Source organism: Phyllobates terribilis, unplaced genomic scaffold (genome assembly GCF_046119375.1).
Source record: "Phyllobates terribilis strain yellow unplaced genomic scaffold, ASM4611937v1 Scaffold_4__5_contigs__length_816908805, whole genome shotgun sequence".
Lineage (NCBI taxonomy): Eukaryota > Metazoa > Chordata > Amphibia > Anura > Dendrobatidae > Phyllobates > Phyllobates terribilis.
Window position 1 is genome coordinate 10817080 of NW_027362764.1, and position 14723 is coordinate 10831802.

The 14723-nt window shown below is 47.4% G+C and overlaps 1 protein-coding gene across 8 annotated transcripts in view; it reads right to left on the minus strand.

Annotated features, from left to right (window-relative positions):
• The window catches only part of LOC141264809 (uncharacterized), a 277922-nt gene that overhangs the window by 43984 nt on the left and 219215 nt on the right, over positions 1-14723 (minus strand). For all 8 annotated transcript variants that reach the window (XM_073677148.1, XM_073677150.1, XM_073677143.1 and 5 more), the window contains exons 13-15: positions 8710-8903; positions 8439-8613; positions 8154-8310 (exon numbers count right to left, since the gene is read on the minus strand). In XM_073677148.1, the coding sequence (XP_073533249.1) occupies positions 8154-8310; positions 8439-8613; positions 8710-8903 (526 nt within the window). The remainder of the gene's footprint in view (positions 1-8153; positions 8311-8438; positions 8614-8709; positions 8904-14723) is intronic.

Below are 14723 nucleotides of genomic sequence, written 5' to 3' on the forward strand. Positions count from 1 at the left end.
GGGTACGTCACAGCTAAGCGACCTCATCACTGCTAACACACGTGTACATGAGAGGGTCCGTCACAGCTAACCAACCCTATCACTGCTAACACACGTGTGCATGAGAGGGTCCGTCACAGCTAACCGACCCCATCACTGCTAATACACGTGTATATGAGAGGCTACGTCACAGCTAACCGACCCCATCACTGCTAACACATGTGTATATGAGAGGGTCCGTCACAGCTAACCGCCCCCATCACTGCTAACACACGTGTACATGAGAGGGTCCGTCACAGCTAACCGACCCCATCACTGCTAACACACGTGTACATGAGAGGGTCCGTCACAGCTAACCAACCCCATCACTGCTAACACATGTGTACATGAGAGGGTCCGTCACAGCTAACCGACCCCATCACTGCTAACACACGTGTATATGAGAGGGTCCGTCACAGCTGACCGACCCATCACTGCTAACACACGTGTATATGAGAGGGTCCGTCACAGCTAACCGACCCCATCACTGCTAACACACGTGTATATGAGAGGGTCCGTCACAGCTAACACACGTGTACATGAGAGGGTCCGTCACAGCTAACCGCCCCATGACTGCTAACACACGTGTATATGAGAGGGTCCGTCACAGCTAACCGACCCATCACTGCTAACACACGTGTATATGAGAGGGTCCGTCACAGCTAACCGACCCCATCACTGCTAACACACGTGTATAAGAGAGGGTCCGTCACAGCTAACCGCCCCCATCACTGCTAACACACGTGTACATGAGAGGGTCCTTCACAGCTAACCGCCCCCATCACTGCTAACACACGAGTACATGAGAGGGTCCGTCACAGCTAACTGCCCCCATCACTGCTAACACACGTGTATATGAGAGGGTCCGTCACAGCTAACCGCCCCATCACTGCTAACACACGAGTACATGAGAGGGTCCGTCACAGCTAACCGCCCCCATCACTGCTAACACATGTGTATATGAGAGGGTACGTCACAGCTAAGCGACCTCATCACTGCTAACACACGTGTACATGAGAGGGTCCGTCACAGCTAACCAACCCTATCACTGCTAACACACGTGTGCATGAGAGGGTCCGTCACAGCTAACCGACCCCATCACTGCTAATACACGTGTATATGAGAGGCTACGTCACAGCTAACCGCCCCCATCACTGCTAACACATGTGTATATGAGAGGGTCCGTCACAGCTAACCGCCCCCATCACTGCTAACACACGTGTACATGAGAGGGTCCGTCACAGCTAACCGACCCCATCACTGCTAACACACGTGTACATGAGAGGGTCCGTCACAGCTAACCGCCCCCATCACTGCTAACACATGTGTACATGAGAGGGTCCGTCACAGCTAACCGCCCCCATCACTGCTAACACATGTGTATATGAGAGGGTCCGTCACAGCTAACCGCCCCCATCACTGCTAACACATGTGTATATGAGAGGGTCCGTCACAGCTAACCGCCCCCATCACTGCTAACACATGTGTATATGAGAGGGTACGTCACAGCTAAGCGACCTCATCACTGCTAACACACGTGTACATGAGAGGGTCCGTCACAGCTAACCAACCCTATCACTGCTAACACACGTGTACATGAGAGGGTCCGTCACAGCTAACCGACCCCATCACTGCTAACACACGTGTATATGAGAGGGTCCGTCACAGCTAACCGACCCCATCACTGCTAACACATGTGTATATGAGAGGGTACGTCACAGCTAACCGCCCCCATCACTGCTAACACATGTGTATATGAGAGGGTCCGTCACAGCTAACCAACCCCATCACTGCTAACACATGTGTATATGAGAGGGTACGTCACAGCTAACCGCCCCCATCACTGCTAACACACGTGTACATGAGAGGGTCCGTCACAGCTAACTGCCCCCATCACTGCTAACACACGTGTATATGAGAGGGTCCGTCACAGCTAACCGCCCCATCACTGCTAACACACGAGTACATGAGAGGGTCCGTCACAGCTAACCGCCCCCATCACTGCTAACACATGTGTATATGAGAGGGTACGTCACAGCTAAGCGACCTCATCACTGCTAACACACGTGTACATGAGAGGGTCCGTCACAGCTAACCGACCCCATCACTGCTAACACACGTGTATATGAGAGGGTCCGTCACAGCTAACCGACCCCATCACTGCTAACACATGTGTATATGAGAGGGTCCGTCACAGCTAACCGCCCCCATCACTGCTAACACATGTGTATATGAGAGGGTCCGTCACAGCTAACCGCCCCCATCACTGCTAACACATGTGTATATGAGAGGGTCCGTCACAGCTAACCAACCCCATCACTGCTAACACATGTGTATATGAGAGGGTCCGTCACAGCTAACCGCCCCCATCACTGCTAACACACGTGTACATGAGAGGGTCCGTCACAGCTAACCGACCCCATCACTGCTAACACACGTGTATATGAGAGGGTTCGTCACAGCTAACCGACCCATCACTGCTAACACACGTGTACATGAGAGGGTCCGTCACAGCTAACCAACCCCATCACTGCTAACACACGTGTATATGAGAGGGTACGTCACAGCTAACCGACCCCATCACTGCTAACACACGTGTATATGAGAGGGTCCGTCACAGCTAACCGACCCATCACTGCTAACACACGAGTACATGAGAGGGTCCGTCACAGCTAACCGCCCCATAACTGCTAACACACGTGTATATGAGAGGGTCCGTCACAGCTAACAGGCACCATCACTGCTAACACACGTGTATATGAGAGGGTCCGTCACAGCTAACAGGCACCATCACTGCTAACACACGTGTATATGAGAGGGTCCGTCACAGCTAACAGGCACCATCACTGCTAACACACGTGTATATGAGAGGGTCCGTCACAGCTAACCAACCCCATCACTGCTAACATATGTGTACATGAGAGGGTCCGTCACAGCTAACCAACCCCATCACTGCTAACACACGTGTATATGAGAGGGTCCGTCAGAGCTAACCAACCCCATCACTGCTAACACATGTGTACATGAGAGGGTCCGTCACAGCTAACCAACCCCATCAATGCTAACACACGTGTACATGAGAGGGTCCGTCACAGCTAACCGACCTCATCACTGCTAACACACGTGTACATGAGAGGGTCCGTCACAGCTAACCAACCCCATCACTGCTAACACACGTGTACATGTGGGTGGCCATCTGTCATGGGTGTGTCAGATGTGACAGACAGTCGCCCTGCAGTTGGTTGCAGAAGATCTCTTCGTTTGGTATTACAGACACCTTCTTAGCTGTTTCACTCTAGGACCCAGCGGCTACCTCCCTCCTGCTCTAATTGACACCCTTGCCTGGGTGTTTAAATAGTTTCACTTTGCTACAGGGCTGTGCCGGTGATATTCACGCTTCCTTGTGAAAGTTTGGAGCGAGTGCAGTCTGTTTACTTCCTCTCTGGTGCTAAGAGGACGTGTGTGTTATCGCTCTGAAGTCGGCCCAGCCAAGTTATCTTTTCCCGTGTCTGTCTACCTTGTTGTCTTTAGTTCTTAGTGGGGATCGACTAGTGCTCATCTCCCCCTTCCTTATCCAGGGCCAAGGGCTAGGGAAATACTGAATTCCGTAGATGGGTAACGGATTCTAAATGGAATGACTCAGCCCTTAGAAGCCAATTTTGTGAGGGGCTTACTGAAAGGTTGAAAGATGCTTTGGCTGTATATGAAACCCCTCAGTCTTTGGAGGCTGCCATGTCGTTGGCTATACGTCTTGATAGACACCTTCGGGATAGATGGTTGAGACCACCTTCTCCGGGGCCTTCTTGTCGGGGTTGTGTACCTCTGTCGGGGTGAACCAGTACTGGGAGAGGTAAAGGAACCCATGCAGTTAGGGGATGCCTCTGTGTCATACATTTCCCTGGAGATTCGCAAGAAAAAAGGCGTTTGTTTTTTTGTGGGAAAAAGGGACATTTTATTGGGATCTGTCCTTCAGTGCCTAAACGAAAGGAGACTTGATTAACTCTTGGTAGTCTGGAGTTGGATAAGCAACGAGTGCATTTGTCACCAATCTGCAATTCCCGGTTTGTCCTGACAGCAGAGGTGGTGCTAGAGAGCAATACCGACAAAATGTCAGTGTTTGTTGACAGTGGAGCCGGAGTCAGCATGGTTGATTCTGAGTTTGTGAAAACTCATGGTCTTGCTTGCTGTGCTTTAGGTAGGCCTATTCCAATCTTCGCCATTGACTCGGCGCCAGTTGCACAGAAAGCATTTATTCAGATTGTACATAATGTATGACTGAAGGTGGGGTCAGTTCATTGTGAAATAATCCCTTGCTATTTCCTGGACAGTCTGCCCACCCCAATTGTTTTGGGTCTTCCCTGGCTTGTTAAACATAATCCATTGGTGGATTGGCAAGCCGGGGAGATTATTGAATGGGGAGATTACTGCCATGAGAACTGTTTAGATATTTCCCTTGCTACTGTCTCTACGGAAATATTACCTGCTTTCCTGTCTGGTTTTGAGGACGTTTTTTCTGAGAGGGGGTGTCAGGATTTGCCTCCTCATCATGCATATGACTATCCTATTAACCTGACCCCTGGAGCTAAACTACCGAAGTCCAGACTGTATAATCTTTCTGGCCCTGAGAGACAAGCCATGAAGGATTTCATTGCTGAGAGTCTGGAGAAGGGACACATTAGGCCCTAATTTTCGCCTGTGGCGGCAGGGTTCTTCCTCGTGAAGAAAAAAGATGGCGGTCTACGTTCATGTTTAGATTTTTGGGAACTAAATCAAATTACCATCCGTGATCCATACCCTCTTCCTCTGATTCCTGATTTGTTCAGCCAGGTTGTAGGAGCTAAGGTATTCTCCAAGTTGGATTTAAGGGGAGCCTACAGTGTGGTTATAATCAGAGAAGGGGACGAATGGAAAACAGCGTTCGATACCCCGGAAGGTCATTTCGAGAGTCTGGTTATGCCTTTTGGTTTCACCAATGCACCTGCGGTATTCCAGCATTTCATAAATGATATTTTCCATCATTTGGTGGGGAGGTTTGTGGTGGTCTATCTGGACGATATTTTGGTTTACTCAAGAGATTTTGAGACTCATCGGGGGCATGTTAAGCAGGTGCTCCGGATATTAAGGGATAACAAACTTCATGCCAAACTAGAAAAATGTGCTTTCGCCATTCAGGAGGTGCAGTTTTTGGGATACCTGTTGTCATCTTCGGGTTTTCAGATGGATCCGGAGAAGATCCGTGCAGTCTTTGTTTGGGAACGTCCCGAGAATCTGAAGGCGCTACAACGTTTTCTGGGCTTTACTAATTTTTACTGGAAATTCATCCAAAATTACTCAGTAATTGTGAAACCCCTCACTGACATGACTAGGAAGGGGTCTGATTTTTCCAAATGGTCGCATGCTTCCCTCCAGGCTTTTTTTTCCTTACAGAATCATTTTGACACTGTACCTATACTCAGTCAACCCAATGTTTCCCAACCCTTTATTGTGGAGGTCGATGCTTCGGATGTCGAGGTTGGGGCTGTGTTGTCTCAGGGTCCGTCCCCTGGTAAATGGCGTCCATGCGCCTTCTTTTCTAAAAAATTGTCTTCAGCTGAGTGTAATTATGACGTGGGTAATAGGGAACTTTTGGAGATCAAATTGGCGTTCGAAGAATGGCGACATTGGTTGGAGGAGGCTGTCCATCCTATTACTGTCATTACTGACCATAAGAACCTGTCATATCTCCAGTCAGTTAAACCTCTCAGCCCTAGACAAGTCAGATAATCCCCGTTTTAGACTAGGTTCAAATTTGTTGCCACTTTTTATCCAGTGGTCAAAAATGTCAAGGCTGATGCTTTGTCCCGGAGCTTCCCTGGTGGTGGTGACCATGAGAACCCTGCCCCGTTATTACAGAAAGGAGTAGTCATTTCGGCTCTTTTTCCTGACCTGGAGTGTGAGGTGTTGGAGGCTCAGGGGGCGCCCCTGCCTCCTGCCCTCCAGGAAAGTTATTTGTTCCATCTAATCTGCTCTGCAAAGTAATTAAAGATCATAACTCTGTGCTTGCTGGTCATCCAGGTGGTAAGGCAGTCGCGGACCTCCTCTCTCGTCGTTTATAGCGGGGTTGCATCAGGATGTGATTGAACACGTATATGCTTTTTTTTTGGTGGTTGTAGATAGGTTCAGTAAAATGGTTCATTTCGTCACATTATCGGCACTTCCAAATGCCAAGACTCTTGCTCAGGTGTTTATAAATGAGACTGTGAAGCTTCACGGGGTTCCCTCCGATGTGGTGTCTGATCGGGGACCCAGTTTGTTTCCAAGTTCTGGAAAGCATTCTGTTCTCGACTGGGGGTGCAGCTGTCCTTTTCCTCTGCCTTCCATCCTCAGTCGAATGGACAGACCGAGCGTGTGAATCAGAATTTGGAGACCTACCTCAGTCAGATGTTTCATCTCTGAAAATCAGGAGGATTGGGCATCCTACTAACAGCTGGCAGAATTTGCCATTAATAATTGTCAAGAATCCACTGGCAGGTCACAGTTCTTCGGTGCATACGGTTACCATCCACAGTTTGGTACCTTTAGTGGGGGAGAAGCTTCAGGAGTTCCTGAGGAGGAACATTTTGCTTCTTCGCTCTCCTCGGTGTGGCGGGGTGTGCTGAGTAATTTAAAAATCATGGGAGACAGGTATAAACGTATGGCTGACAGGAAACGCTTGCCAGGTCCGGACCTAGGTGTGAATGACTTTGTGTGGTTGTCTACCAGGAATATTAAGTTGAAAGTTCCTTCTTGGAAGCTGGGACCTGGGTTTATTGGTTCCTATAAAATAACAGCTGTCATTAACCCAGCAGCGTTTCGTCTTGAGCTTCCTCAGGCCCTTAAGGTCCACAATGTTTTCCACAGGTCCATTCTCAAAAAATATGTGGAACCTCTTGAGCCTTCACCTCTACCGCCGCCCCCAGTAATGGTTGATGGTAATCTGGTGTCCAGATTTCGAGGATTGTAGATTCTCGTCTCCAACGTCGTTCCCTACAATACTTGGTGCACTGGAAAGGCTATGGTCCACGGGAGAGCATATGGGTTTCAGCATCAGATGTGAACGCTCCCAGGTTGGTTCGTTCATTCCACACCTCTTATTCTGATAGGTCTGGTCCTGAGTGTCCGGAGGCCACTCGTAGGATGGGGGTGGGGTACTGTCACGGGTGTGTCAGATGTGACAGACAGTCGCCCTGCAGTTGGTTGCAGAAGAGCTCTTCATTTGGCATTACAGACACTTTGTTAACTGTTTCACTCTAGGACCCAGCAGCAGTTGCTCTAATTGACTCCCTTGCCTGGGTGTTTAAATAGCTTCACTTTGCTACAGGGCGGTGCTGGTGAAATTCACGCTTCCTTGTGAAAGCTTGGAGCGAGTGCAGTCTGTTCACTTTCTCTCTGGTGCTAAGAGGACGTGTGTGTTATCTCTCTGAAGTCGGCTCAAGCTAAGTTATCTTTCCCCCGTGTCTGTCTATCTTGTTGTCTTTAGTTGTTAATGGGGATCAAGGAGTGCTCATTCCCCCCTTCCTTATCCAGGGCCAAGCGCTAGGGAAATACAGTTTCCTGTGCGGCGATTGGTGAAGAACCAATATAGGGACGTTAGGGGAGACAGGGTGATATCAGATCAGTCTAGGAGGTCTCCACTCTCCCCCTTTTTTAGAGTCTGGGCTCCCTTCCCATCTTCCCTTTGTGTTGCACTTAGTCTTTCCCACACCTTGCGGGACACCGTCACAGCTAATCAACACCATCACTGCTTACCGCCCCCATCACTGCTAACACGTGAGAGGGTCCGTCATCGCTAACTACACCCATCACTGCTAACGCAAGTCCATCATCACTAATCACACCCATCACTGCTAACAAATGTGAATATGAGAAGGTCCATCACCCCTAACCACACTTATCACTGCTAACACATGTGCATAAGAGGGTCCATCAAAGCTAACCGCCTCCATCACTGCTAACACTTGTGTACAAAAGAGGGTCCCTGACCGCTAGCCACACCCATTACTTCTAACACTTGTGTGCCTGAGAGGGTCTGTTCCCCCTCACTTCCCACCCCAGCAGCCTCTCCTTGCCGTCTTTCACCCGTCTGCTGCTGATGTGTGATGACAGAGTGCTCTCACCTCGTGAGCTGTGCGATGTGCTGCACACCTTGGTCTGTGATCTGGGTGTGATCTGTAAGGTCTAATTCTAAGAGACCGATGTGACAAGACAGATGTGATAGTCCGGCGTCTGACAGGCTGTCTCTCCCGGGAAGCAGCAGACGTGAGAGAGTCATACCTGTGACAGGAGAGAAGACCGCTCAAGATACCTGGGAGAACAGTGCACACACAACCAAGAGAGAGATTACCCTGAGCTCGAGATATCACCGGACCTCACCACTTAAAGAGTGCTATCCCTCGACTCACCAGGCAGGAGCTCCAACACCCGACTGGAGTTAAGAGACTGCACCCCTGATAGTGTGAGTGTGGAGAGTGCCGGAAAGGAAGAGACGGTCTGCAGCGACTGCTCAGTCACATGAGTCCTGTCTAAATGGAGTGCAGTCAGTTGCTTCAGACCAGACAATGAGGAGATGTCCGTCACCTAAGGGATAAAGTAAACAGAGACATGAGTGCGCAGCTCAGAGACAACGCAATGGAAGATGTATGAGGAGCATTGCAGCCGCCCTGACGGCCCCACCAGGGTGTGCTTCATGCTCAGCAACCTAAGGTCCGGGCAGCGCTCCACCAACATGCTGAGGGTGCGCTCACTGATCGCCGTCTGATTGACGCTCAGATGGGTGAGGGAGCAGCTTGTGTTCAGTAGGAAATCACACATCCCGCCATCTCTGACTTTAGTCTGATCCAGCACAAGATGAGACAAATGCTTCAGACCTGCAGAGACACAGAAGCAAAAACCAGAAGTGATCAGAACAATGAATGAGTTCAGCAATGAATGTGGGGAGACAGAAAAAGCCGAGAGATGGCAGAGAAAAATCAGACAAAGCCGAGCGATGACAGAGAAAAATCAGACAAAGCAGAGCGATGGCAGAGAAAAATCAGACAAAGCCGAGCGATGACAGAGAAAAATCAGACAAAGCAGAGCGATGGCAGAGAAAAATCAGACAAAGCCGAGCGATGGCAGAGAAAAATCAGACAAAGCAGAGCGATGGCAGAGAAAAATCAGACAAAGCAGAGAAATGGCAGAGAAAAATCAGACAAAGCAGAGCAATGACAGAGAAAAATCAGACAAAGCAGAGCGATGACAGACAAAAATCATACAAAGCCAAGAGATGGCAGAGAAAAATCAGACAAAGCAGAGCAATGACAGAGAAAAATCAGACAAAGCAGAGCGATGACAGACAAAAATCAGACAAAGCCAAGAGATGGCAGAGAAAAATCAGACAAAGCAGAGCAATGACAGAGAAAAATCAGACAAAGCAGAGCAATGACAGAGAAAAATCAGACAAAGCAGAACGATGACAGAGAAAAATCAGACAAAGCCGAGAGATGGCAGAGAAAAATCAGACAAAGCAGAGTGATGACAGAGAAAAATCAGACAAAGCAGAGCAATGACAGAGAAAAATCAGACAAAGCCGAGCGATGAAAGAGAAATCAGACAAAGCAGAGCCATGACAGAGAAAAATCAGACAAAGCAGAGCGATGACAGAGAAAAATCAGACAAAGCAGAGCGATGACAGAGAAAAATCAGACAAAGCAGAACGATGACAGAGAAAAATCAGACAAAGCCGAGAGATGGCAGAGAAAAATCAGACAAAGCAGAGTGATGACAGAGAAAAATCAGACAAAGCAGAGCGATGACAGAGAAAAATCAAACAAAGCCGAGCGATGAAAGAGAAATCAGACAAAGCAGAGCGATGACAGAGAAATCAGACAAAGCAGAGCGATGACAGAGAAAAATCAGACAAAGCAGAACGATGACAGAGAAAAATCAGACAAAGCTGAGAGATGGCAGAGAAAAATCAGACAAAGCAGTGTGATGACAGAGAAAAATCAGACAAAGCAGAGCGATGACAGAGAAAAATCAGACAAAGCCGAGCGATGAAAGAGAAATCAGACAAAGCAGAGCGATGACAGAGAAATCAGACAAAGCAGAGCGATGACAGAGAAAAATCAGACAAAGCAGAACGATGACAGAGAAATCAGACAAAGCCGAACGATGACAGAGAAATCAGACAAAGCAGAGCGATGGCAGAGAAAAATCAGACAAAGCAGAGCGATGACAGAGAAAAATCAGACAAAGCAGAGCGATGACAGAGAAAAATCAGACAAAGCAGAGCGATGACAGAAGAATCAGACAAAGCAGAACGATGGCAGAGAAAAATCAGACAAAGCAGAGTGATGACAGAGAAAAATCAGACAAAGCAGAGCGATGAATCAGACAAAGCCGAGCGATGACAGAGAAAAATCAGACAAAGCAGAACAATGACAGAGAAAAATCAGACAAAGCAGAGCGATAACAGAGAAAAATCAGACAAAGCAGAGCGATGACAGAGAAAAATCAGACAAAGCCGAGAGATGGCAGAGAAAAATCAGACAAAGCCGAGAGATGGCAGAGAAAAATCAGACAAAGCAGAGCGATGACAGAGAAAAATCAGACAAAGCAGAGCGATGACAGAGAAAAATCAGACAAAGCCGAGCGATGAAAGAGAAATCAGACAAAGCAGAGCGATGACAGAGAAATCAGACAAAGCAGAGCGATGACAGAGAAAAATCAGACAAAGCAGAGCGATGACAGAGAAATCAGACAAAGCCGAGCGATGACAGAGAAATCAGACAAAGCCGAGCGATGACAGGGAAATCAGACAAAGCAGAGCGATGGCAGAGAAAAATCAGACAAAGCAGAGCGATGACAGAGAAAAATCAGACAAAGCAGAGCGATGAATCAGACAAAGCCGAGCGATGACAGAGAAAAATCAGACAAAGCAGAACAATGACAAAGAAAAATCAGACAAAGCAGAGCGATGACAGAGAAAAATCAGACAAAGCAGAGCGATGACAGAGAAAAATCAGACAAAGCAGAGCGATGACAGAGAAAAATCAGACAAAGCAGAGCGATGACAGATAAAAATCAGACAAAGCAGAGCAATGACAGAGAAAAATCAGACAAAGCAGAGCGACGACAGAAAAATCAGACAAAGCAGAGCGATGACAGAGAAAAATCAGACAGCAGAGTGATGACAGAGAAAAATCAGACAAAGCCGAGCGATGACAGAGAAAAATCAGACAAAGCAGAGCGATGACAGAGAAAAATCAGACAAAGCAGAGCGATGACCGAAAAATCAGACAAAGCAGAGCGATGACCGAAAAATCAGACAAAGCAGAGCGATGACAGAGAAAAATCAGACAAAGAAGAGCGATGCCAGAGAAAAATCAGACAAAGCAGAGCGATGACAGAGAAAAATCAGACAAAGCAGAACGATGACAGAGAAAAATCAGACAAAGCAGAGCAATGCCAGAGAAAAATCAGACAAAGCAGAGCGATGACAGAGAAAAATCAGACAAAGCAGAGAGATGACAGAGAAAAATCAGACAAAGCAGAGCGATGCCAGAGACAAATCAGACAAAGCAGAACGATGCCAGAGAAAAATCAGACAAAGCAGAGCGATGACAGAGAAAAATCAGACAAAGCAGAACGATGACAGAGAAAAATCAGACAAAGCAGAGCGATGACAGAGAAAAATCAGCCAAAGCAGAGTGATGACAGAGAAAAATCAGCCAAAGCAGAGCGATGACAGAGAAAAATCAGACAAAGCAGATTGATGAATCAGACAAAGCTGAGTGAGGACAGAAAAATCAGACAAAGCAGAGCGATGACAGAAAAATCAGACAAAGCCGAGTGATGACAGAGAAAAATCAGAGAAAGCCGAGCGATGACAGAAAAATTGGACAAAGCAGAGCGATGAATCAGACAAAACAGAGCGATGACAGAGAAAAATTAGATTAAGCCGAGCGATGACAGAAAAATCAGACAAAGCAGAGCGATGACAAAGATCAGACAAAGCAGAGCGATGACAGAGAAACAAAGAAAAATCAAAGAAAGCAGAGCGATGACAGAAAAATCAGACAAAGCCGAGCGATGAATCAGACAAAGCAGAGCGATGACAGAGAAACTGAAAAATCAGAGAAAGCAGAGCGATGACAGAAAAATCAGACAAAAGCAGAGCGATGAATCAGACAAAGTCGGGCGATGACAGAGAAAAATCAGAGAAAGCAGAGCGATTACAGAAAAATCAGACAAAACAGAGCGATGAATCAAACAAAGCAGAGCAATGACAGAGAAAAATCAGATGAAGCAGAGCGATGACAGAGAAAAATCAGACAAAGCAGAGCGATGACAGAGAAGAATCAGACAAAGCCGAGCGATGACAGAGAAGAATCAGACAAAGCCGAGCGATGACAGAGAAGAATCAGACAAAGCTGAGCAATGACAGAAAAATCAGACAAAGCACAGCGATAACAGAGAAATTAGACATACATTTTCAGCTTCAGGGCTAATAGGAAAAGAATATGCATATTTTTTCCTAACTGTGACACCTGCCTATAAGCCCCAAATCCATACTGGCCAGATAACTCACAACAGATATGGCATGCTTGGTCTCAGGGGACAGGTAAAATCCCAATAAAAAATATGGCGGGAATGTCGAACTTCTGTAATCATCAGGAGTGAAGTTATCACTTAAATGGGAATTTCATAAAATCCTGAAGGGTTGAGAACATCCCACAACCTAACCCACGTGAGGTAATCACGGGGGGTGTGTGAGTGTAACTTTGGTGCAGATAAAAGGTCAAGACAAATTATGATCTATGTTCAATGCTGAGGAAGATACTTCTCAGTGTAGGCTTGATCCCTGTGAAGAATGGCACCAGAGAGATCCCACAAAATCCCACCTCTGCCACCACATGAGGAATGGCACCAGGGAGATCCCGCAGAATCCCACTGTTTCCACCACTTATGACGGATCCACACCTCGCCACCCGCCTGACGTCACAGTTATGTCAGACGGAACACGTGATACGGATCTGCCCTTTGCACCTACGTGATGTTCCACACCCCCTCGGGGATGTGTAAGGGCAGATTGGTACAGTTCTACACGGACACCTCCTATCCACACAGGTACAGGAAGGCACCGGAAGTGAGAAGAGGTGGCCCACTCAGTCACTGACGTGGCACCATGCTCGCTCACACCCCTGACAGGCTGAGAGGCCCCTTCACTAGCTCCAGTGAAGCAGAACGTTGTCGGCCTGGTAGAGCTGCCACCAGTTTCTATTAGATATAAGTTGCCGGTCTGTTAAAGGGAATTATATCGGGCTAAAAACCCTCCCTGGTAGCATGAGGATTAAGTTGAACAACGGACGTGAGGGTTCGTGGATCGAGATAAAAGAGCAGCCCAAGGTTAAATTATATATTTAATCGCCTTAAGGGTACACTAGTCATTACACTATGTACATAAGGGTTATACATACATAATGATGCAAACACAATAGTAGTGGTACAAAATATATAAGCAGTTATTAAGAGTCAGTTAACAGTCAGATGGAAGTCCTGGCTTGCGGGGGAGGGTCTGCCACATGTGAGGCTTGTGGTACCCTTTGTTGCCGGATTTATCGTCGCGACCTCCCAGGAAAAAAAAGACACTGAACTATGGCTGCTGGAGCTCTTAAACCCTCTGGGTCACTCCCCCTCCTGCCCCCTGGCTGGATCTAAATCTCCACCCCTGGCCTTTCTCAGCTAAATACTCCAAAAACTAAAATAGGATATAATTTCTTAATGGACGGTCCTAGGGAGCCGGTTCTGGTGTCATCGGATCCAGCCGGGCCCCTGCTACGCGTGGAGATCAAACACAGTGGCCCTAGAGGTTTCCGAAAGGCTGTGCCGTGTATCTCCCTATCCCAGCGCGAGACTGTGCTGGAAGCTAGGGTGACATTCTTTATGTTCGGGTGGTTCCAAAAATCTATTTGGTGTATCACTGGGATGTATCGTATTCCCATAACTTGGTATTAAATTATAGTATTTGACACAAAGGGAGCCGCATGGCTGGGGTCCACAGGGGGTCTTCCTGTCACAGCTCCACAGCTGTGGGTGGGTGTTTTGTCACTCACTGTCCCTCAGCCCCATCCCTTCAGCTTTAGCTGCAGAAGTGTCGGATTACAGCTGTACACTGTAGATCTCTATAATCCCCCGCGAAACAAGGCACATGATTGACATGGGATTATATCTTCAGTTTTCTTCACAATCCTGTTAACCAGACGTTTTCAATCGGATTGCTTCCATCCGCTAGCTGAATCATCTCTGTGAGCAGCGTAGGAAGTTTCTTTTGTTAATCCAGTTTTATTTTATGTAATTGTATATGCTGTATTGTTTTGTCCATTTTGTAAAATCATTTGTATATTTTTTATAAACATTGCCTCTCATTCTGAATTAAATCTAAAATTTAATAGTTCTGTTCCCTTTGTTCTCTAGCCCGCACTCCAAAACCATACGCTACTAGAACCAGGACTCCAGTCAGCCTTTATAAAACATGACTGGTGGTGGCAGCTAATAATCTTTCTGTGGTTATCGTGGAGTTCGCAGTGATCGTATCGGGGGTATATACATATATTCCATGCATTGGAAAAGGAGGTGTATATACCATAAGCTCACTGTTAATTTCACGATAACCGGCCTATTAGTGGAAACAGCCTGCGGCCTCC